Source organism: Odontesthes bonariensis, chromosome 10 (genome assembly GCF_027942865.1).
Source record: "Odontesthes bonariensis isolate fOdoBon6 chromosome 10, fOdoBon6.hap1, whole genome shotgun sequence".
NCBI lineage: Eukaryota > Metazoa > Chordata > Actinopteri > Atheriniformes > Atherinopsidae > Odontesthes > Odontesthes bonariensis.
In genome coordinates, this window is record NC_134515.1 from 35451153 (window position 1) to 35473563 (window position 22411).

Genomic DNA, 22411 nt, shown 5'->3' on the forward strand with positions numbered 1-22411 from the left:
TTGGGGCTTTTCCACATTTTTATTCAAAGAAACACACAGGGAAAACGTTCATTCTGAAGGATCAGAGACATTTATTTTAAAACTGAATGTCCGCCTGACAGACAAGCTAGAAACAGAAAACCTCCACATCTCTACAGAATCCACTGCGTGTATGTACAGAGCGTCCGCCATCTTTTCAAATCTTTGTCAAAATGGTTCACATCTAGAATTCTATACATCTCCTTGATATACCAGCTAGCAATTAAATCAGATATTAAAAAGACAAGAAAAATCAAATAAATAATTCAGTATAATTATCATCTGGATCCTCATTTCTGTCATTGTTCTGGATTGAACAGTGGAAGCGTTCATGTATGATGGGCTTTAAACTGCAGTAACACGACCAATCAAGCAGAGAGGTTTGCTTCCAACTCGATTCAGTTCCATTTAATTCCTTTAGGGACATCAAGCTGAACCTGTAGATCATCTGAAACATTTGCTCATTTCAGTTGGAAGTCTAACCTAGTTAATCAGCTCTTATTGCATGTATAGATCCGTTTGACTGAGCTTTTTAAACACTAAATAAATTAGCCATTTTGGTTCAGTGTAGTTGTTTTTTTTGTTTTCTTTTTATTACAAAACTTAAACTGTCGAAAAAAAAAACAACCACATTCTTTCTGCACTTTCTTCCAAATGGATCGCTACTTTTACCAGACAAAGAACAAGAAAAAAAAGCTTGCTAGAAAAGAAATGACACCCTAAAAAGACTGATTTGTTTGTATGTCGTAAACTGCTAAGATTATTACGTCTTCTACTCAACTCCTGCCACATGAACAAGATAATAAGACTTTGGATATCAATATCCTCCCTTCATGAACAACATAAATAAGAAAAACAAATACAACGAAAAGACAGATAGTTAATTCTATGACCGACTCAAACAACTAGAGATCTAAGCATTCACTTTACACAACATGTACACCATTTCGACGAGGCGTGAACTAAAAAACAAAACGGGGGGCCGACACGGTATTTCTGTAAGCTCGATCTTCTAAGCACAGGGGTCACTAGTATCCGGAAAAGTCTCAACTTGTAACACTGGACTCTGATGTCGATCCCACGGTACGCACAAAGTCTTTGATGTGGAGCACGCAGCTGAGCTCTTCCCTTTGGAGGAGACGAGCTGAAAGGAAAGAGCAATGAAGAAGGAGAGGAGAGAAGAAACTATGAGGAAGAGGAGGCTCGAGCTGAACCAATGAGTGGATGGCTCCACAGGTACAATTCAGAGTTAGCTGTGTCATGTGTCTGCAGGCCAGAGGGGATTCCCTGCAGTCAGGGGCATGTGTCTGAAGCTGGCTTCCATTAAGCCCCCAGCATGTGGGATCTGAAAGCTTTCCTGCTTAGACTTTGCTCTTCAACGCTGTTTTATGGAATTCTATGTAGAAGCATGGCCTCACGTACATCAACGATAATTCGAACTGAACTTTTTTCGTCTGGTTTATGAAAGAAAAGTGGAAGAAAACAAAGTCGCTCCTCCACACTGACGGGAGCTGCTGCTGTTCATGGAAGTACGGAGGGCAAACAAGGATCCCACCCCGTTTAATCGGCTTCTCACTGAAGATACAGACATAATCACTGAACTACTACACTCATCAGGACAAAGAATGCCATCATTAACAGAGTCCGAGAATAGTTTTACATTCAAGACCATGGTAAAACATTGATTGTATGACACTGTGTCAGTGACAGATTCAGGCAGCGTCGTCCTTTCTTCAGTTGATGCTGGTGATTATACAGACATGTACACAATATGAAAAAACATCAAGTGTAAAAAGTTGGAACCCAATTTTACACCAAAGATGAGAAAAAACATTTGTTTCCCAGTTGAAATTCAGTGCATATTTTACAGGTGTTGCTCTTACTTGATGGGTGAGATCTGCTTCTCTGTTGCAGCTAAAAACATGGTGTGATATATGGCGTATAAACTGGGTGTCGGTGTTGGGATGTTCTCAGGAAATGAAAGTGTTGTGTCAGGAGAGAAACAGAATCACTTGGATGCACTTTGCTGAAGGCTGAAAGCATCCGAACCGTTCTGCCTCTTCTCCAGGTTCAACGCTCCTCCTTTCTCTTGTCTGAAATGGGCTGAGCCCGTGTATGTTGCTGAGTCATCAGTACTTTCACATGTGTGCGTGTCAGTGTGAGAAGAGGAAAGATTACGGACACAGATGAACTGAGGGTGCTTGCTTGGCGGACAGAAGGGCTCTCATCAGCTGATAAAGTAGCTGTCAGGGCTGGCTATACAATCCCATCCGTATCTCTGGTGTTCCAGACATACTGGGGATCCTATATGTCTTGGCATTTATAAATATTTATTTTCATAAAAGTGTTACAGCACAGTTCTTTAGTCTTACATACACCTACCGGTCACCCTCAGTATCTTGCTTCTCTCGTGCTCTCTGTGCTCTCATATGCTTTATTACTGGATTTGATTTACAGCTGAATTCCAGGTAAGGGATTGAAATGCAGCCAATTCAGACAACATTTGAATGACTCCCACCTAAAATGAGTGGTCAAAGACTTTATGATTGCAATGTTGCCTTGCAGATTCCCCACAGACAGCAGCTGGCGTTATGTTCCAGCTGCTCTTACATCTAAAACTACGAGTGAGGAAAAAGACGAGGTCACACGGGCAGAAGAAAAGCAACATCAGCTGGCAACTCTTCAGTGGCATGTGAACACAGTTTGACAAAAAAGCTCCGCGGGTTTGTTGCTTGCTGTTTGCTCCAAAGCTGCTACATTAGCAAAGGAGGAGGAAACTGAGCGAGTGACACCAGAGGTGGAGGGAAGGCTGGGCTGTGAGAGGAGAGATACAAACACCAGAAGGCTTTACACAACAACACCGTTGTCTAACACCACAAACTGTATCAAAGAACTCCTTATCTGCTATATCTGCTTTGAAAAAATAGGAATCTAAGTCAGAAGGTGGCTCCAGCACCCAGCCCTAGCAGCTGATTACCTGTGAGCTGTATGTGTGTGAGAGTGCATCTAGTATGTGTCAGTCTTGTAGCTTTGGTGTGCATCAGAGGTGAGCTGGGTGCTTTCCGTGGCCGACGAGGGCTGCACCATGATGGGCTCGCCATCTGGGTAGAAAACACACAAATATAAAGAGAATTATGTGGGAACATAGAGCCAAAAGAGCCGTTTGCGTTCCACTGATTAGAAATGTCCCGACTCAAGAGACGCAGTTTACTGAAAACATAGACCCCCCCACCCCACAAAGAACTGCAGCATCCTCGTATTCACCTCTCTCATCAGCAGTCATCTGTGCCTCCAGGTCCTCGGGGGACACGTAGAACTCGGGCTCCTGGTCCATGGGCGGCCGGGGTTTACATTTACCACAGCAACAGTTACAGCAGCAACACAGGCAGCAGCAGCAATAGCAACCTGTTGCCAGGCAGCAGAAGGCGAACAAGGCCTGTGGGGTGAAGATCACACAGATAGAGAGACGGCTTCACAACTCACTGTCACTTTGCAGATGTCTTCATTCTACGCTGCTTTTATCTTCCAGATGAACACAGAGACAGAGGACATACAGTGATGTAGGACGCAGACTTCTGACACAGCTCTCAATTGACTTTAGATGACGAGCGAATAAAAATCCTTTCATTTAGGTTCTTTTTTACTCCTGATTGAATTTGAAATTGAATTTGCTCCCGGGCTAGTCTAGTCACTTGTGGTCGTTTTGCGAGGCTGAAAATCGAAACTTAATCAGGCCAATCAAATCGTGAGAAGCGGGGTCCGAGGCCGGGCTACCTAGTGACGACAGAGGTGCGACGTTTCAGTGTGTAGTTCCAGAGAGAGGTAAACAATGGCTGCGCCCAGCCAACAGTCTTTCCATTTGGCTTTGGCAGCGACTCTAGAAGATTTAAATATACATTTTTCTTTGCGAGACGAACAGATAACTGCACTTAAAGCAATACAATGTAACTTCTCAAAAAGCCCATTATGGAGCTCCCCCTACAGGCTTGGAGGTAATGTACGGTTACACTGTCGTAAATACAACACCCTTTCGCTTTCACGTTTCACGTTTGTTGACGAACCGGCGAGGAGTCAGAAGGTGCAAGCTATGTCGACCGAGAAGGTAAGAGTAATCAAATGTACCTGGGAGCGTGAGAGGGGTCTATTTGTTTTTGCGATAGGTGTGCCAGAAAGCAAGTCGAAGTACTTCCGCTCAGCTCCCGGGCCGCTCCAGCAAAGTTACATAGCGCAGTTATTCCAACTCAGACCCCCGAAGGGCATAGGAGACAGGCCAATCGTAATATTAAAACTCATTCCAGCCGCACAATTTTTTTCAAGCTGTTATTTTAAGGTAGAAATGTTACATAGTATTGCTTTAAGTTTTTCTTGAAAAAAAAGGACGTTTTCCACCATGTACGTTCCGTCACGCTGACTACGTAATCCTTCTTCATCGCTCTGATTGGTTGTTGCACCATCCTATTGCGTGGTGTTCTCAACATCACATCTTCTTTTTTCTTGCTCTCATCGCAGTAACCAAAAACTTAAAATGAAGCTGAGACAAAGGATAGATGTATGAAACACCCCCCCCCCCCAGGGTGCCGTTGGTGTACAATCAAACAGTAGGTGCTGTAAAACTGCGCCTGTGTACGGCTGCGTTTGTGTGGAACTACTTTTAAGTTTACATTGATTTGCTTTGCAATGCTTGCTCTTCCCCTGCACCTGCTTTTCAGTGCAGGTGCTCATCCAGGCTCTGGTCATCTCCCGCCTGGACTACTGCAACTCCCTCCTTGCTGGCGCCCCGGCTTCTGCCATCAGACCGCTGGAGCTGGATCAGGAAGCTGCTGCTCGTCTGGTGTTCAACCTCCGCAAGTTCTCCCACACCACTCCCCTTCTCCGCTCTCTACACTGGCTCCCTGCAGCTGCAGCATCCAGTTTCAGACTCTGGTGCTGGCCTACAGGGCAGTGGAAGGAGCAGCTCCTTCATACCTCCAGGCTGTGGTCCAGCCCTACTCCCCCGCCCGACCACTTCGCTCTGCGGCCACCAGGTGCCTGGCTGCCCCGTCACTCAGGGGTCCCTGCGCACGATCGACACGGTCACGGCTTTTCTCTGTTCTGGCACCCCGATGGTGGAACGATCTCCCGACTGATGTCAGTCTGAAAACCCATCTCTTCAGGAAACACTACCCAGATCCGCCCTCTTAGGACCAGCTTCTTACGCACTTATTTGTTTTCTAAATTGTCTTCCCATCTGTCTCGGTACCTAACTTCTCGCACTTACTCTAGCACTAGTTCTGCTCTTAGCTGTTTGGTTTTGGAAGGAAATGCACTTATGATTTCTTGTGACCCGAAGTTCTTTTGCCTACCGATGTGGAACACACTTATTGTAAGTCGCTTTGGATAAAAGCGTCTGCAAAATGACCGTAATGGAATGCTTTAGTTTCACTGAAATATGTTTAGGAGTAGAACTTGTCGGTCGCTCAAACCTATTAACTCCCAAAGTATTCCTTATCATTGATGCTTTTAGCAGTTTTTTTTAAATGGTTTGAAAAAGGTTAAAAGCTCAGGTGCTGATTCAGCATCTATCTGCCAACATCGTTTTCTTCAGATCGGTAATTCTCTTCATAGATAAATTCAAATGCTTTTGGATGTGCTTGTGTTCATTTACATTAGTTCCCATTTGGGACAATAACACTAAAGAGAAAGACTTTATCTTTTCCTAATTCAAGAGATCCACTTTAATCTTCTGAGCTGACTATGAAAGATTTTCTGCTTTTTCATTCATTCTGTCTGAATGTCACCATGGTTACCAGGTTACCATAGAACTGCTTCACATACCTTTGCCCACCAGCTGGACAGAACAAAGTAGGTGTTGACATTCTCCTCTCCAAATTGTTCCGCCACGTAGAGCCCCAGGGAGCCATATTTGTCGTAGATGTTCTTCTTGGTGGGGTCGACCAGGATAGAGTGAGCGTTGTTTATTTCCTTAAACTTTTCGGCTGTGTCTGGGTTGTCCGGGTTTTTATCTGGGTGAAACTTTAAGGCCAGTTTCCTGTAAAACGGGAGAGGGGGTGGAAGGCTCGGCAATTAACGGAGTGCTCAACTATTCTACAACATGTCAATCAAACACAGCCAATTTTAAAAAGCAGTGGATGAACGCTGCGGAGGAAGCTGGAGAGCTCATCTTCAATGTGAAAACAAACCAACAAATCTCGATGATTTCAGTGAGTCGGCTGTCATTTCTTCTCTTCTGAGGAAGAATATCTAAAGTGAACATTTTCCAGCCTGCATAGAGCTGAGATATACCAACATTTTCTTTTTTAAGATAAGTTTCCAACTGTTCCACTAACAGCTTCCTCTTCGTCTCATCTAATAATCACGCAGGACTCCGGTAAAAATGGAGAATACAATTAGTCTTAATTTATCAAAATAAAGTAATAAGTTAGAAATCACATGAATTAGCACGCTTAGTGGAAATGGTTTCAAAGCATGAAAATGTGTGCCTTAAATCCCTGTTTATCCCTGTATTCAGTAAGTGGGATTATTAGTTGCAAACTAAAACATGATGCCTCCTTTAAGCCATTAAAAGAAGCGCTTACAGGCCTCTTACGCCCTCTAGTGGTTCACAAACTAAAACGTTACATCAACAGAGGGACTTCCTCTCTGCAGGGCTCCTACTGAACTTTCCTCTGTCCGTGTACATTTGCAAAGTACCTGTAACATTTCTTGATGTCCTCTGCAGTGGCGCTCTTGTCGACTCCGAGCACGGCATACAGGGATTCTCCAGATGTGGAGAGAGTTCTCTGCCTTTGGTGGTCCATGGCCTTTCTTTCTCTCGTCTCTGTCCTTCTGTTACTTGCCCTCTCGCTCTCTCAGCCTGTCAGCTCTTGGATAAAAAGATAAACAAGCCAATAAAAGGGTCAGACTATTAATGGCTTTAAGCAAATACTCAAACTGACAGACAGACACACACAAATATCAGAAAATAAGTGGCATTTTTTCCTGATAAGAGTTTGAAATGTTTATTCAGGGCAGAGAATGGAACTGAGGGTTTAAACCTGGCAACCTAACTCCATTGGTAAAGCAGAGGTATAAGGTGGGGACCTGGATGAATGACAAGCTTCCTGAAAGTGAAACATTAAGGAGCAGTAAACAAGTTAGTCATCAGAACTACGGGGAGTGGCTCCATACTGTGGGGCTTCACTTCAGAGCAGGAAGTAGGTGAGAGCTGCTACAAATATGTAACTATGTGAGTGTCATTACAAGCAGGATTACACGCAGCTACTGCGTAGATCTTCCTCATAGTCGATGCGAGCGGCAGGATAATCAGATGAGGAGGGGCGAGGATTTGCATCCTGCATACTGGGACACTCAATATTTGTTAATAAAGACAAGGACTGCACTGTAGAGAATGCAGGATTTACGGCTTACAATTCACCTAAAGAATGAGATGCTTGGTTTTTTATATCCGTGTATTTCCTATGCCTGCTTAATCTCATGTAGGGTAGTGGGAGGACTGGAGCCTATCCCATCTACCACTGGGAGAGAAGCAGGGACCACCCTGGACATGTTCCCACCACATCACAGTACCAACACAGAAACAAAAGAAGCATGCATGCTGCTCTCTGGGAGTGCGGGAGAGATCCGCTGCATACGTGGGCAAACGTGTAAACTCCACACATTTTACACAATGTTAGCTGCACAGTGGTGTGGTGGGAATGTTTGTTTGTCTCTGTGTTGGCACTGCCATGGATCTGCCACCATCCAGGGTATACCCCGCCTTTTGCCCGATGGCTGCTGGGACAGGCGAACCAGTGGAGCTGGACTAGGAGAGAACAGAAAATAATGGATGGACAATGTTAACATTCAGTTTGATCTAAGAAAAAAAGCACAGCAGTTGGATGTTAAGGTAGCATTGTGCCCTTGTAGATTATACCTGAATATGCACTGGTGTGGTGGACCTTTGGTGAACAAATTGGAATATCTGAATAACCTCAAACATTAAGTGTATTTATCAGCTCATATCTACTGACAACATAGATCTGCCCCTCTGACCTGCTCCAGCGATATGTTGCCCCTTGGTCTATGAGGTCTGCTGATCACCGGACCTTTCTTTAGCTTTTACCACAATGTGGTATGTCCAGCTAAACTTCCAGGTATCTGTTAGAGTTCACCACCCGCACCACTTCTCCCGGGATGGAGATCGTGTTTGGCTTATTTTTTGTTTATTCTATGTTCAGGACGAGGTGCCACAAAGTTGTTGCCTCGTTTTTGGCGATGTTCTTTATCTACGTTTTCTATGTTTCCACCCACTCAGCTGTGATGAGTACTCAGCTGCTCATGCTGTAAACACTGCTCAGAGTATCATCCCGCTCTGACGCTTTGTCATCACCTCTTCATTAATGTGCATCACCCCCACCCCATCTTCCCTCATTGCCATTTGAGCTTTTCTTTTCCTGTCCTCCTCCCAGGACCTTTCCCAATGATCAGGGGAATGACTAGGGATGGGAATCGAAAACCTTCTTGTTGAGAACCGGTTCCCAGTGTTTCAATTCCTTGGAATCGTTTGGCAATTTTTGGGCGCGAATGACGTCACCACGCAACGTTGCGTGGCGAGTCCAGTGCAGCCAGCAGTCAACAGTAAACATGGCGCCCAAGCGGTACAAACTCTCGAAAGTTTGATTACACATCCCTAAAATAGACGACAACAGGGCAACTTGTAAAGTGAATATTTCACCAAAGGGAGGAAATACTACCAACATGCAATAACTATGAATGAATGATTAACGTTGGTGAATCTGAACCCAGCAACGTTAGCTTGTCCTCGGCTAACACTGCAGTTAACTAACTAACTAACTAACTAACTAACTAACTAACTAACACTGCCTATCATGTTAGCAGCATTTGCCTGATTGTAAAAGCTGCTGTTAGTAACGGTTAAGGTTAAATGAATGCCTTCTCAGGCATTACATTTAGATGAAATCATGAGAGACAGAGCCTGACTGGCTCAGAGCCAGAGGCTGGTGGTACTACCCCCAGTTCACCTCTACCTCCAGCTTCTCCTTTCACCAGAGCAGGAAGAGTTAAATTACCCAGGCCAGGATAGACCAATGTGGACCTCACCGTTGTTGGGTTTGTAAGGTCATGACTCGTGTTACTTCTACACTAAACAAAGTTAATGCGAATCGACCGGTTTGTTGTCCTTTTTCTCCAAATGAGAATCGATAAGGGAACCGATAAAGAACCGAATCGTTAAGCAGAATATAAAATGGAATTGGAATCGTAAAAATCTTATCAATTCCCATCCCTAGGAATGACACAACATCGTCTATTAAGTCCTCTTTACATAGGTCAAAAAATGACTGGCTTTTGAATTAAAAAGGGATTCATTGGCATTAAGTGTAGCTTTAAAAGACTCTGCAGCAGCTGCAGGCATGGATTGATCAATCTGTCTTTGTTGACAGGATATGTACCTCAGCCTTTTAAGGTTGCTGTAATTAAACCTTTACTTAAAAAAACCTACTCTTGATTCAGAGGTGTTGGCTCATTATAGACCTATATCCAATCTCCCTTTTATGTCTAAAGTTCTTGAAAAAAATAGTTGCAGCTCAGCTTTGTGATCACTTACACAGAAATAATCTGTTTGAAGAGTTTCAGTCAGGATTCAGAGTGCATCATAGCACAGAAACTGCACTGCTGAAAGTTACCAATGATCTCCTCTTAGCCTCTGATAGCGGACTTGTGTCTGTGCTTGTCCTGTTGGATCTCAGTGCTGCATTTGATACGGTCGATCACAGTATCTTATTACACAGACTTGAACATGTTATTGGGATTAAAGGAACTGCATTAGGCTGGTTTAAGTCATATTTATCTGATAGATTTCAGTTTGTTCTTGTAAATGAAGAATCTTCCTCACACACCAGAGTAAGTCATGGAGTTCCTCAGGGTTCTGTGCTTGGACCGATTCTTTTCACTTTATACATGCTTCCATTAGGTAACATTATTAGACAGCATGGCATAAATTTCCATTGCTATGCTGATGATACCCAGTTGTACTTATCTATAAAACCAGATGAACCCAATAGGTTGGTCAGACTACAAGCATGTCTTAAAGACATAAAGACCTGGATGACTCAGAACTGTTTGCTTCTAAATTCAGACAAAACTGAAGTCGTTATCTTTGGACCTGAGCGTTTCAGGGAGAAATTATCTAGCTATATAGTTACTCTAGATGGTATTTCTTGGCTTCTAGTTCTACAGTGAGGAACCTTGGAGTTATTTTTGACCAGAATTTATCATTTGACTCGCATATAAAACAGGTTTCTAGGACTGCCTTCTTTCATCTTCGTAATATTGTTAAAATCAGGAACATCTTGTCTCAGAGTGATGCAGAAAAACTAGTCCATGCATTTCTTACTTCAAGATTGGACTACTGTAATTCTTTATTATTGGGCTGTCCCACATATTCTCTGAAAAGCCTTCAGTTGATCCAAAATGCTGCAGCCAGAGTTTTGATGAGAACTAACAGCAGAGATCATATTTCTCCAGTTTTAGCTTCTCTTCATTGGCTCCCTGTTAAATTCAGAATAGAATTTAAGATTCTTCTCCTAACATATAAAGCTCTTAATGACCGAGCTCCATCATATCTTAAAGATCTCATTGTAAGATATTTTCCTAACAGAGCACTTCGTTCCCAAACTGCAGGTTTACTTGAGGTTCCCAGAGTTTCTAAAAGTAGAATGGGAGGCAGAGCCTTCAGTTATCAGGCCCCTCTCTAGTGGAATAAGCAGACACCCTTTCCACTTTTAAGACCAGGCTTAAAACTTTCCTTTTTGATAAAGCTTATAGTTAGGGATGGCTCAGGTGATCCTGAAACATCCCATAGTTAAGCTGCTATAGGCCCAGACCGCTGGGGGGCCTCATCTGTCACACCTTTCCTCACTTTACTCTCTTTCTGTACATGTGACATTATTGTGGTCATTAACTCGTGTTTCCCTGTTCCAACAGATATCCTTTGAATGGTGTTACAGTGGATGCATCGCGTAGCATATGTGAACATATGTGTGAATTTCTTAAACAGAGACCTAATAAAATGGTGCTCTACACCCCTCGCTGAATGGAAATGGCGTACCATCGCAGCATAACTGCCAACCACAAGCAATTAAAAAGACAACAACCTCAAAGCAACAAGACAGCAGTGGAAGTAGTTCTTGCACTGAGACATGTGGGATTTTTTGTTGGTAGCAGTCTGGGAGTCATCCTTTCCAAATATCTATTGTGATTAAAACTTACTCTGTTAACTCAAGTAAGACACCATGTAGGCTTGCTGACGCAAAAGGCCAGAAGGCAAAGCTACCGCTTTCGATCACATCTGCAACTTGTAAGCAGTCTGTTTTTGCAGAGGCCTCGGCCATTAACTGATTTGGAATTTTGTTTATGGCAATCTGCATTTCTCCATAGAGACGCTTTCATCCCTACATCAAGGTCACATCTACCCCCAAACTGCCTCTACCAGTCACCTCTCTCTCTATTGTATTCTGTACACGTGAAGTGTTCACTTAAGATGATGTGCACGATTCAATTCAATTCAGTCCAGTTCAGTTAAATTAATTTAAAATATATATATATATTCTTTACTCATTACAGAAGGGGAGTTATATTACTGCAGTATAAATTATTACAAAAAGATACTATTGTTATAGATACATAACAAAATAAATATAGTAAAAATCAGATGAGAAACATATAGAGTGAAGACACCTCTCCCTGCTAGAGTGTAGCAGAGAGAGGTATGGTTAAAGTCGTCACCATCGCCATCAATAGGTAGCGGTGTTGCTTCTGTTGCTTGGCAACAACTTAGCTGATGAGAAAAACAACCAGCCCTCCAAACAATGCAAGATAGCTATAAACACACGTATGCAGAATTAAAAGAAAGTGTTTTTTCACTTCTGATGTATAAAGCTAGCAGAGCTCTTAGATCCAAGGACTCAGGTCAGCTGGTCCAGTCCAGAGTCCAGACTAAACATGGAGAAGCAGCATTTAGCTGTTATGCTGCAAACAAGTGGAACAAACTGCCAGTGGAGATTAAACTTTCACCAAATGGAGACATTTTTAAATCCAGGTTAAAAACATTTCTTTTCTCATGTGTCTATGCATGAAATCTGCACGCTATCTTTAAACTCATCTGGATTGTTGCTTGTTTTTAAATGAATTCAAATTATTTTATTTGTTTCTCTTTATATTATCTTATGTATTCTTATTCTTCTTACACTCCCTGCTGCAATGCTTTTATTTTATGTAAAGCACTTTGAATTGTTTTGTACATGAAATGTGCTATACAAATAAACGTGACTTGACTTATGAAAGAATTTGACCTCAACTCGAGTCTGCTGTTGTAGTCATTGCTCTCATAATGCAGTAAGAATATCACTCACGCTATCAATGTTTTTAATGTGTTTTTTGAAGTACAAATAAGAAAAGGTCTCTGAAATCAGAAAAAAAAACTCAAGTATGTAAAAAGTATTTTTGAAAGTAGGAAATTTCTTCCATGAATCAGTTGTAAAACAGTGAACACCTAACTCACACGGACAACTGGCTGTTTCTTACCCCAGACAACCAACTTCGCCAATGCCTGCTTCTGCTGGAAAAACAGAGTTGAGAATTTCAAAACAAGTTGCTAATGACTTCTCTCCACTGTCCTCCTGTGTTTGACCAAAGAAACTAGTTTGATTGTTCCCTTTCTCACATTTCTAAATCTACACACACTTGCTTCTTCGGCTCATGTCTTAATCCCACCAACAAGAGATGCAAGCACAGGAGGTGAGGACAGAGACCAAGAGAAGAGCCGAGGTAATAGAAACCAATAATATCAAAAAGGCCCAGATTAAATAAGAAGTCATCATTCACCCCTTTAGTGTGAAGAACACCCATGACACTGTAATGAGACCTCACTGCAACAACTGGTAGTGTAGTGGTAAGATTTCCACCTTTCATGTGGGTAACCTGGGTTCAAATCTCCTGCATGAAAGGTACTATCTCCAGTAGGGGTCCTTGGGCCGTTATCCTGCCTGCCTACCTGTAAGTCGCTTTGGATAAAAGTGTCTGCCAAATGCATAAACATAAACATAAACAACTGGCACAGTAAACAACAAACTAAATTCTGCTGCAGTGGTATTACTTGGAACCCTCCTAGCCTTATTTTCAATATATACAGTATGTGCTCATTCACACACATAAATCTGGTTTGAAAAACACCTTGGCCAGTCAGCTTTATATGTGATATACAAAGATGTGCCAGAGGAAAGCAAAAATGGATGCAGAATAGGTGTGTTTTTTTGTCAGCGCAACCACACAGATTATTGCATTACTGCTCATAGCAAAGATATGGCTTATAGTTTGTCTGAGGAAGACGTAGACCAGATGTGAGTTGCTAAGCTAAGAGTCTCCACACTATTTCATGAAAAATGCAAATAGAGAAAGAGAAATGATTGGAAGTAACACCATCCCACATGATTACAGTGAATGAGACCACAATATAAAGTGTGGTAAGTGGTAACATGGCAATGATTTGTCCATTAACAGAAAATAAAGCGTAGAAGTATTTTTAGACATTTTCTATTTATTAATCTTCCATTAAAGCTGCTTGGTTCAGTAGAAAATTTTCCTCAAAATCAAACTAATAGTTATTTGAATAAGAAGATTGTCATAAAGGAGGAACAATCTGGACAATCTGCTGCTGGCCTTCTACCGCTCGTCTCCACCTCGTACAGGAGCTCCACTGAGGCAGACAGAGCGAGGCTTCAGAGGACCGTTGGCTGTCCTCTCCCCTCCCTGATGGACATCTACTCCACCTGGTGCCTCAGTAGAGCTCGCAACATCACCAAGGACAGTCCACATCCCAGTTCTCAGCTGTTTGAGCTGTTGCCGCCTGGTAGGCGCTACAGAAGCTTACGAGCGAGGACGAACACACTGAGAAACAGTTTCTGTCCTAAAGCCATGACCACCCTGAGCTCTCACATGTAAATAATATGTACAGTTACATGAAATCTGCAGCCACTCTTCTCAGTGAACACTGTGTGCAATACTTATACTATTATTGTGCAAATCTGCACTTTTTGCTTTCTTTTTTAAACTTATAATTAGGGCTGGGCAACGATTAAAATGTTTAATCTAATTATTCACATGATTTCCCTGATTAATCACAATTAATCGCATTTCTACGCAAAATCTAAAAATGAGTTCAAAAGTAGTGTATAGCTTTTAGCATTTAGTTTTATTTTAAATGTGCTGCCATATGAATGAAAGTGCCATAACATTTGTTGTGCAAACACACTTTTAACATCAGCATCTTTCTGTAGTTTTTCTGTAGAAGCCTCGCTCCACTGTCTGTTTCCTTGAATGACTTGCTGCTATCAGTTGTGTGTTTTGCCTTTAAGTGATATTTTAGACTGGAACTACTACGCTGAGAAGACAATTCAACTTGGCAGTGTTTACAGATGACTTTGGTTCTGTCGACTCCGCCGTCTGGAAGAACTTTAAAATGAAAATGGCCGAGTAAAAGTTCCGTACCCTTCTCCATGTTTGGTGGATCCGCCGATTACTTTCTTTTCCGGTTCCGCAGCAGACAGCGACAGACTTTTACAAAATAAAAGCCTGTGGGCGACAGACTTTTACAAAATAAAAGCCTGTGAGCGACAGACTTTTACAATAATAAAATAAATAATAAAACATGCGTTAATGCACGATAAAATATTTGTCGGAGTTAAACAATCAATGAGTTAACGCGAGTTAACACAAGTTAACTCGCTCAGCCCTACTTATAATTTGACTTCCTGTCATGCGTGATGGCGCCAGTGTGTGTGGCCTGCCGTCCGCTGCTGTCAGCTCTCGTGTGTCTCTCTGTGTTTGTCTTGACGTTGTTTTATGTGACAATCAAAGTAAACGGTCTGCTCGTCTATGACCGACAGTCTCTCCTCAATATCCACACAAACTTTGAAAATGTGTTGCGTTGGAGTTATGGTGGACGGAACCCTCATCCCCCTCTAACTTTCTTTGGATTTACCTGCGTGCATATTCCGCGGACCTGACCTGAAGCGGTGCCGAAGGCGTAAACGTCGGGGCAAGCGCAGTGGTCGACTGGTGAAGCTGAAAATCCATCTGTCGCTGACTGCTGGATCAAGTCGTCGGACCAGAGCACTGGATTTTCCTCCCGATCGCAGCCTGACTGTATCACGGTGCTCCCTGGAACCCGCGTACACCTGGCTGAGAACCGTCGTCGCTCCCCCCGAGGCCTGCCACACCCAACGCCTCCGTTCACCTCGGCTCCGCAGAGGAGGGGTGAACCGCTGTCATCTCCGACCAGTAGGTCGGGCACCCCGAAAGGACTGCGAAGCAGCTCCCATCAGGTTTGCACTTGTGAATGCACGATCGCTGTGTAACAAGACTTTCATCCTAAATGACTTCTTCAAATCGCACCAGTTGGATTTGCTGTGCGTCACAGAAACCTGGCTGAGCCCAGGTGAGCTGAGCCCCCTGACGGAGCTTTTACCTGCAAACTGTTCTTTTTTAAACGCACCGAGGACTACAGGTCGTGGTGGCGGTTTGGCGTCTGTTTTCAAAAACTCTTTGAAATGCAGACAAGTCTCGATGGCGCAGTACGCAAGTTTTGAAATGAATGCGTTCGAACTGATCTTCCCCCAACCACTGCTATGCGCTGTGGTCTACCGTCCCCCAAAATACAATAAGGATTTTATACAAGATTTCTCCCAGTTTTTGTCTGGGGTCATGACCAAATAGGATCGTGTGCTTTTAATGGGTGACTTCAACATTCACGTTTGCTGTCCGTCCAAGCCACTGTCAACTGACTTTTTAAACCTTATTGACTCTTTTAATCTTGCCCAGTCAGTGTCGGGCCCTACCCAAATACTGGGGCACAAATTGGATCTGGTTTTATCTTATGGGCTTATCGTGCAAAACCTGAACACTCTTGACGCTGTATTCTCCGATCACATGCCGATAATATTTGAAGTCCCCTGCCTTGTAAATGTTTCAAGTGCGCGCGCCTCTGTGCGTCGGCGACGCATTAACTCCACCTCAGTTTCCTGTTTCTCTGTTGCTTTCGATAATGCTGCTGAGCCTCATGACCCCGCTGCTTGCTGTGACGTTGAGCAGCTGACTGCATCTTTCTATTCGACTTGTAATAACATCCTGGACTGCGTTGCACCTTTTAAAACCCTGTGCCCTAAAGCCAAGAAACAGCCTTGGCTAACTGACACTACATGCGCTGTCAGACGAGAGTGCAGGAGGGCGGAGCGCAAATGGAAAAAAGACAGATTACACGTGTCACTAGACATTCTTAAGGAAACCTGGACAAAATACCAGAGAACTGTCAAATCCGAAAAGAACAAGTATTTCTCGGACATTGTCCAGCGAAATAGGGATAAACCGCATATTCTGTTTAGCACTATAAATAGTGCTCTCAACCCTAGCCAGCATGTGGAGCTAGACACCTCTTCAGTAACTGCTGACGATTTTTTGAATTTTTCCATCTCCAAAGTCACCAACATCAGAGCTATGATAACCCCTCCCCCCTCTGACCCCTCTATCCCCATTACATCCACAGTAACTTTTGATCAGTTTGAATCTGTATCTCTGGCAAACTTAACCAAAACAATTGGCCAATTAAAACCTCCCTCTGGTCAATCAGATGTAGTGCCCCCATTTATTATCAAGCAAACACTTGAGTCCACAGGCTCCAGCATATTAAACATTATGAACTGTAGCCTTGCCTCAGGTTGTGTACCACAGTCTTTTAAGAATGCAGTAGTACAGCCACTCATCAAAAAACCTAATTTGGACAACACAATTCTCTCTAACTATCGACCCATCTCAAAGCTCCCCTTTTTATCCAAGGTCCTAGAGAAATTAGTACTACAACAATTGCAATCTTTTCTTGACTCTCATGGCATCCTGGAACCCCTCCAGTCTGGTTTTAAAGCACTCCACAGCACAGAATCAGTACTCCTCAAGGTTTTTAATGATCTTTTATTAGCCACTGACTCTGGTGACTCTGACTCTGACTCAGACCTCACTGCTGCTTTTGATACTGTTGACCACAACATTTTAATTTCACGTCAGAGGTGATCTGACGATATAAAATCGTGACTGGCGAGGAAGAGTGGAGAATCGCAGGCGATCTGCCAAATTAGAGAAACCGTATAGATCGCCTTTGCCAATCAGCGCAATGTTTTTTTTGTTTTTTTTTAATGCTGGTTCCCGCCGATGCGGCAGACGTAGGGCGTCCTTAACCGAACCGACCAATCATAGCGAACTGTGCGTCGTGACACTTTCTTACACGCCTCCATGTTGTGTTTGTAAAAACTTAGAAAACAAATGGACAGCCATGGCTGAAAGCCAAGCCGACGAGCTGGTGAAGAAGAGGAAATCAACCTCTGTAATTTGGAATTGGTTCGGGTTTTCTTCTACCCTAACCCACTGCTGCTGGTCCACATCAGTAATGGGAACAGCAGCAGCGGCACCATCCACAGCACATCCATAGCGGCGCACGGGAGAAACTCACGGCCAGCAGCAGCACTCTTGGGTCGGATGAGGAAACCGCTAGCTCGTAAGCTAACTACGGTGCAAGAGAAAAGGGATGCACCGCGACCGTGACAAACATTACACAGTTGAAAAGTATTCCTTTAGGGCGCTCTGGTGATGGCAGTGCGTGACTGTGGCTGCAGTAAATGAACATGCAGCGTTGCTCATCTGTTGCTAAATGGCATCATGAGGTGGAGTCAAGTCGTCATCAGTGGTTCGTTTTTCTATTTCCGGTTGCTTCACTCTCACTGTGTCAGATGTCATTAATTAGATCATTATTTTTCATCTTGAATTGGGTTACAGTTGAATTACAATGTGTTGATTGCCAAATTCTTTCTTTTACTCCTTAGCTCTTCTGTGGTTCAGCATACCGACTTACCTCTACTGTAATTGGTCTTTTTTTTTTTTTTTGGATGGAAGATCGTGATAAAAAATCAAAATCGTGATTTTATGCAAAAAAATCGTGATACAACATTTTTTCCATATCGCCCACCCCTAATTTCACGCCTAGAGCACTGTGTTGGCATCAGAGGCACTGCCCTTCAATGGTTCAAATCCTTCCTGGCAAACAGAAGCTTTTCTGTCTGTCTGAGGGATTCACTGTCCTCCTCTGCACCTCTCTTGTGGCGTGCCGCAAGGATCCATTCTTGCCCCTCTACTCTTTTCCCGGTATATGCTCCCCCTTGGGTCTATTCTTAGAAAGTACCATGTATCTTTCCACTGCTATGCCGATGATACTCAAATTTATATGCCTTTTAAAGAAAATGACCCCCAGTCCCTCAAACGTCTACTCAACTGCTTGGAGGAAATCAAAGCTTGGATGGCCCTTAATTTTCTAAATTTTAATGAAAAAAAAACTGAAGTTTTAGCGTTTCGTCCCAATACTTCCCCTGCCCCACCTATTGACCTAGGCCTTCTTGGACCCTATGTCAAAGACACGGCAAAAAACCTTGGTGTGACCTTAGATCCAATTTTTAAAATGGAGAAACAAATCAGTATGGTCGTAAAATCCAGTTTTTATCAACTAAGGCTTTTATCCAAGGTTAAACCTTTTTTATCTTTTAAAAACTTTGAAAATGTCATCCATACCTTTGTCACCTCCCGCTTAGACTACTGCAACGCCCTATATGCCGGCATAAATTCCACCTCTCTCACGCGGCTACAACTTGTCCAAAACGCAGCAGCCCGTCTTCTCATCAAGACACGAAGGCGTGAGCATATCACTCCTGTTCTTGCTGCCCTCCACTGGCTCCCCATACGATACAGGATAAATTTTAAGATTCTTTTATTTGTTTTTAAAGCCCTACATGGTTTGGCACCCCCTTACCTAGCTGATCTTTTAAAAATTCAGAGCCACTCCAGGGCCGTCAGGTCAGCAGACAAACTGTGTTTAGTGGTGCCCCGCTCCAGATTAAAAAGTAGAGGGGACCGGGCCTTTGCAGTTGTTGGCTCCCTCTTCATATCCGCCTGGCTCCCACCTTTTTTGTTTTTAAAACAGATCTTAAAACCCATCTTTATGCCCAGGCTTTTATTTCTTTATGATCCTAGTCTTTTAATCTCATCTGAGTCTTATCTATTTATTTTTAACCCCTTCTCTTTTATCCTTCTTATGTTTTGACATTCTTGTTGCCTTCTGTTATTCCATTAGTTTAGCTTTACTTTATTGTAACTAAAGCATATCCATGCTTGTGCTTTTTGTGTTTATGGGTGTCTTCAAGTCTTATTGTCTGTGTTGTTCATGTTCCTCAAGTCGTTTTTTTTTTTTTTACTTTTTATTTTAGGCCTTCCTGTTAGCACTTTGGTCAGCTGCTATTGTTGTTTTAAAAGTGCATTATAAATAAACTTTGACTTGACTATAATTGTTTTGCACTGAGTACAGGAGAAGCTCTCCAATTTCATTGTACAAGGTATAATGACAATAAAGGGCATTCTACTCTATTCTATTCTCTAAGATTCAGGATACATTTGAACAGATATTAAAAAAAAAAGAAATCAGCCTGAGTACATATGCAAAAAGCTACCTTTGTATCTAGATTAATTAGGCAACTCCTGTGTGTGTAAATCTTGGCTTCGGGAATCTGAGAGAAAACGCTCAGGACAAAGTTCCTTTTTAATCAGCATTGTGTTCAGCTTTCTCAATGGAAGCAGTCGTGCTTACAGTGAACAAGAAAACATGACGGTGACAACCAGGAGATCAAAACACTGGATGTGGAGTTAATGGGATTCATTTTTAAATGAAATGCTAAAACTGTAACAAGGAAGAAACATATCTGGCATTTCCGCTTGATAAATTAAAAACTTTATTTTTTTTTACAGTGGTGTAGTGGTTTGCACCGTCGCCTCCCAGCAGGAGGTTCGATTCCCAGCTGGGGCCTTTCTGTGTGGAGTTTGCAGGGTGTACCCTGCCTGTCACCCAATGACAGCTGGGATAGGCTCCAGCCCCCCGCGGCCCTGAACTGGACTGGTTAACTCCCAACCATATTTCCTTACAAAAACAGCCCCCCCTTGTAGGGTCGAGGTGAAAAAAGAGGGATTGACTCAGGGTAAGTACAGGGTAACAAAGAGAGGAAGAGAAAGCGTGAAGCCACCGGAGAAGTGAAACTAAAACTGAATATCTGACAGCCTCGTGATCCCACATCACCCCGTCACACACATGACAAGAGTCAAGCGCGGAGTCTATCAGCAGCCGCTGCCTCTCAATAAAAAAAAATAAATAAGTACACCACAAAGGGTAGTTTTGCTGTTTGGTTTCTCACGGTCACACTACTCAATACCCTTGTGTCTTAAATCAGGTGACTTGTCTCACCATTTAACTACAGTACACCATAAGTACACTCTTTTCCGATTGAAGTTTTTATGGATGAAGACATGATAAAAAAAAAACCTGGCCATGTACAATCTCAGATGGAAAAGAACACCTGATATCAGTGTGTCATATTCATTAGACAAAAACAAAGCCAAAATGCAGAGCAGTGTGTGAAAAAGCACACCTTTTCTGCTCCCTCTGGAATTAAGAAGGAAATCATCAACAAGTGGGAGCACCTTTATAAAAGCAGGATTCTTAGCAACTGGCTGCTCTCGAGCATTCAAGTGTCAAGGAATAAAGACATCAGCGGCAATCTTAGAGAAGCAATTGTTGCCAATATTCCCAGGACTGGATGTCCTTGCAAATTCATGCAATATTAAGAGAAACTGCAAAAAACCCAACAATCACTTCTCAAACTCTGCAGGCCAGCATGTTTAATGTTCAAGATCATTACAGTAACATTAGAAAAGACTGACCAAGTATGACTTGTTCCAAAGGGCTGTCAGGAGCACAAAGTAACAAAGTTACTTGACAAAATTAAACAATTTACTGTAACTATGTTGTTTTTTCCTGTCAACCAATCCAAGTAGAGTCCTAATATTCAATTCAATTCAATGTTTCTTATATAGCGCCAAATCACAACAATTGTCGTCTCAGGGCTCTACAAAAATACAATCCAATTTAACTCAATCATAATCCAATTTATTAAATTCCAAATGAGTCCAATTCAGTTCCAATACAGAGCCAACTCAAAGAAAGTAGCCTAGCTAAGGAAACCAACAGATTGCACTGAAACATAGTGTACCAAAGGTGTGCTACACTTCAGAGAAAGGTGCAAAGTATGTTTGTATTGAACTGTGAAGGTCTGCTGATGTTGCATCTATGACAGATTATGTAGGTTTTACACAGACACACAGAGGGAATGTTTTGTCCATACTTAGTTAACTGTAACCTATCGAACATTTCTTCCTTCCAACAGTACCTTATAACTGGGATTTTTTTTTAACCTCTGAGGTTGAACAACTTTTCCAAAGAAGTTAGCATGACTACAGTGTTGATGAGGGTAAAATCAGTACTATACAGCAGGGCTGTGGACTCCAGTCAAATGACTTAGACTCCAGTCATGAATTTAATGACTTCAGACTTGACTTGACAAAACGATAAAAGACTTGTAACTCGACTTTGACTTTCACTGAAATGACTCGCGACTTTACTTTGACTTCAGCCTATTGACTTGGAAGTAGTTGATAGGACTCCTGAGCCAGTCACATTATCAAACTTTGCGGGCTAATGCTAGCTTAATGAGGGACTTCAGCATTGGTGCACACAGCAATCTATTGAGCCCACCACATAGTACATGTTGATTTTTTAAGTTGCACAGACTCCATTCTAGCCGGTACACAGAAACATGCTACATAAGTTTTAACCAACAAGTATGCAGTCTGCAAAAGCTACAGCAAGGACATAAGAAGCCAGTCCTAAAGTCATTCGCCCCTCTAAAGGTTTCCCTCGTACTGCCGCTAATAAGATCTACATGGTGTTTTATTTCTGATTACCAGACACAGTCAGTGAATCCAAGATTAGCATGGAGCTGGCTCGGCAAAAGTTGTCAGGAGGAAGGATTTTATTCTATATACTAATCAGAAATGTCCAGATGTTAGCTTACCACTTGTCACTTGATGGTTAACACAGTAACTTAACCTCACAAATATATTGCACTCCAAAGACATGCATGTTAGGTTGATATGTGATTTAAATTGCTGCAGGCGGAGTGCTAATGGTTGTTTGGCTCTGTGTGCAGATCAAGAGAGTAAAGCCTGGTTTATAGTCGGTAACGCAAGACGCAACGCAAGACGCAACGCAAGCCCTTGCGCGGTTGCAAGCCCCCCCTTGCGTGCTTGCGTGTGTCACCTCAATTTTCTAAACTTCACGCAAGACGCAAGCGCAAGCCACTGGCTGTGGTCGAAACCGCCTACTACTTGATCGATCTGACAGTATGCAGAGCGTTTACAC

At 42.7% G+C, this 22411-nt stretch overlaps 1 protein-coding gene across 3 annotated transcripts in view; it reads right to left on the reverse strand.

Moving 5' to 3' along the window:
* The window catches only part of dnajc5ab (DnaJ (Hsp40) homolog, subfamily C, member 5ab), a 24283-nt gene continuing 1872 nt past the window's right edge, over window positions 1-22411 (reverse strand). The window contains exons 2-6 of one of the 3 annotated variants that reach the window (XM_075475388.1): window positions 6709-6880; window positions 5833-6046; window positions 3283-3454; window positions 2996-3119; window positions 1-1162 (exon numbers count right to left, since the gene is read on the reverse strand). In XM_075475388.1, the coding sequence (XP_075331503.1) occupies window positions 3025-3119; window positions 3283-3454; window positions 5833-6046; window positions 6709-6815 (588 nt within the window). In that variant the 5' untranslated portion in view covers window positions 6816-6880 and the 3' untranslated portion in view covers window positions 1-1162; window positions 2996-3024. Of the gene's footprint in view, window positions 3120-3282; window positions 3455-5832; window positions 6047-6708; window positions 6881-22411 lie in introns of all 3 variants that reach the window. The other 2 variants (XM_075475387.1, XM_075475386.1) reach the window with 2 other exon arrangements.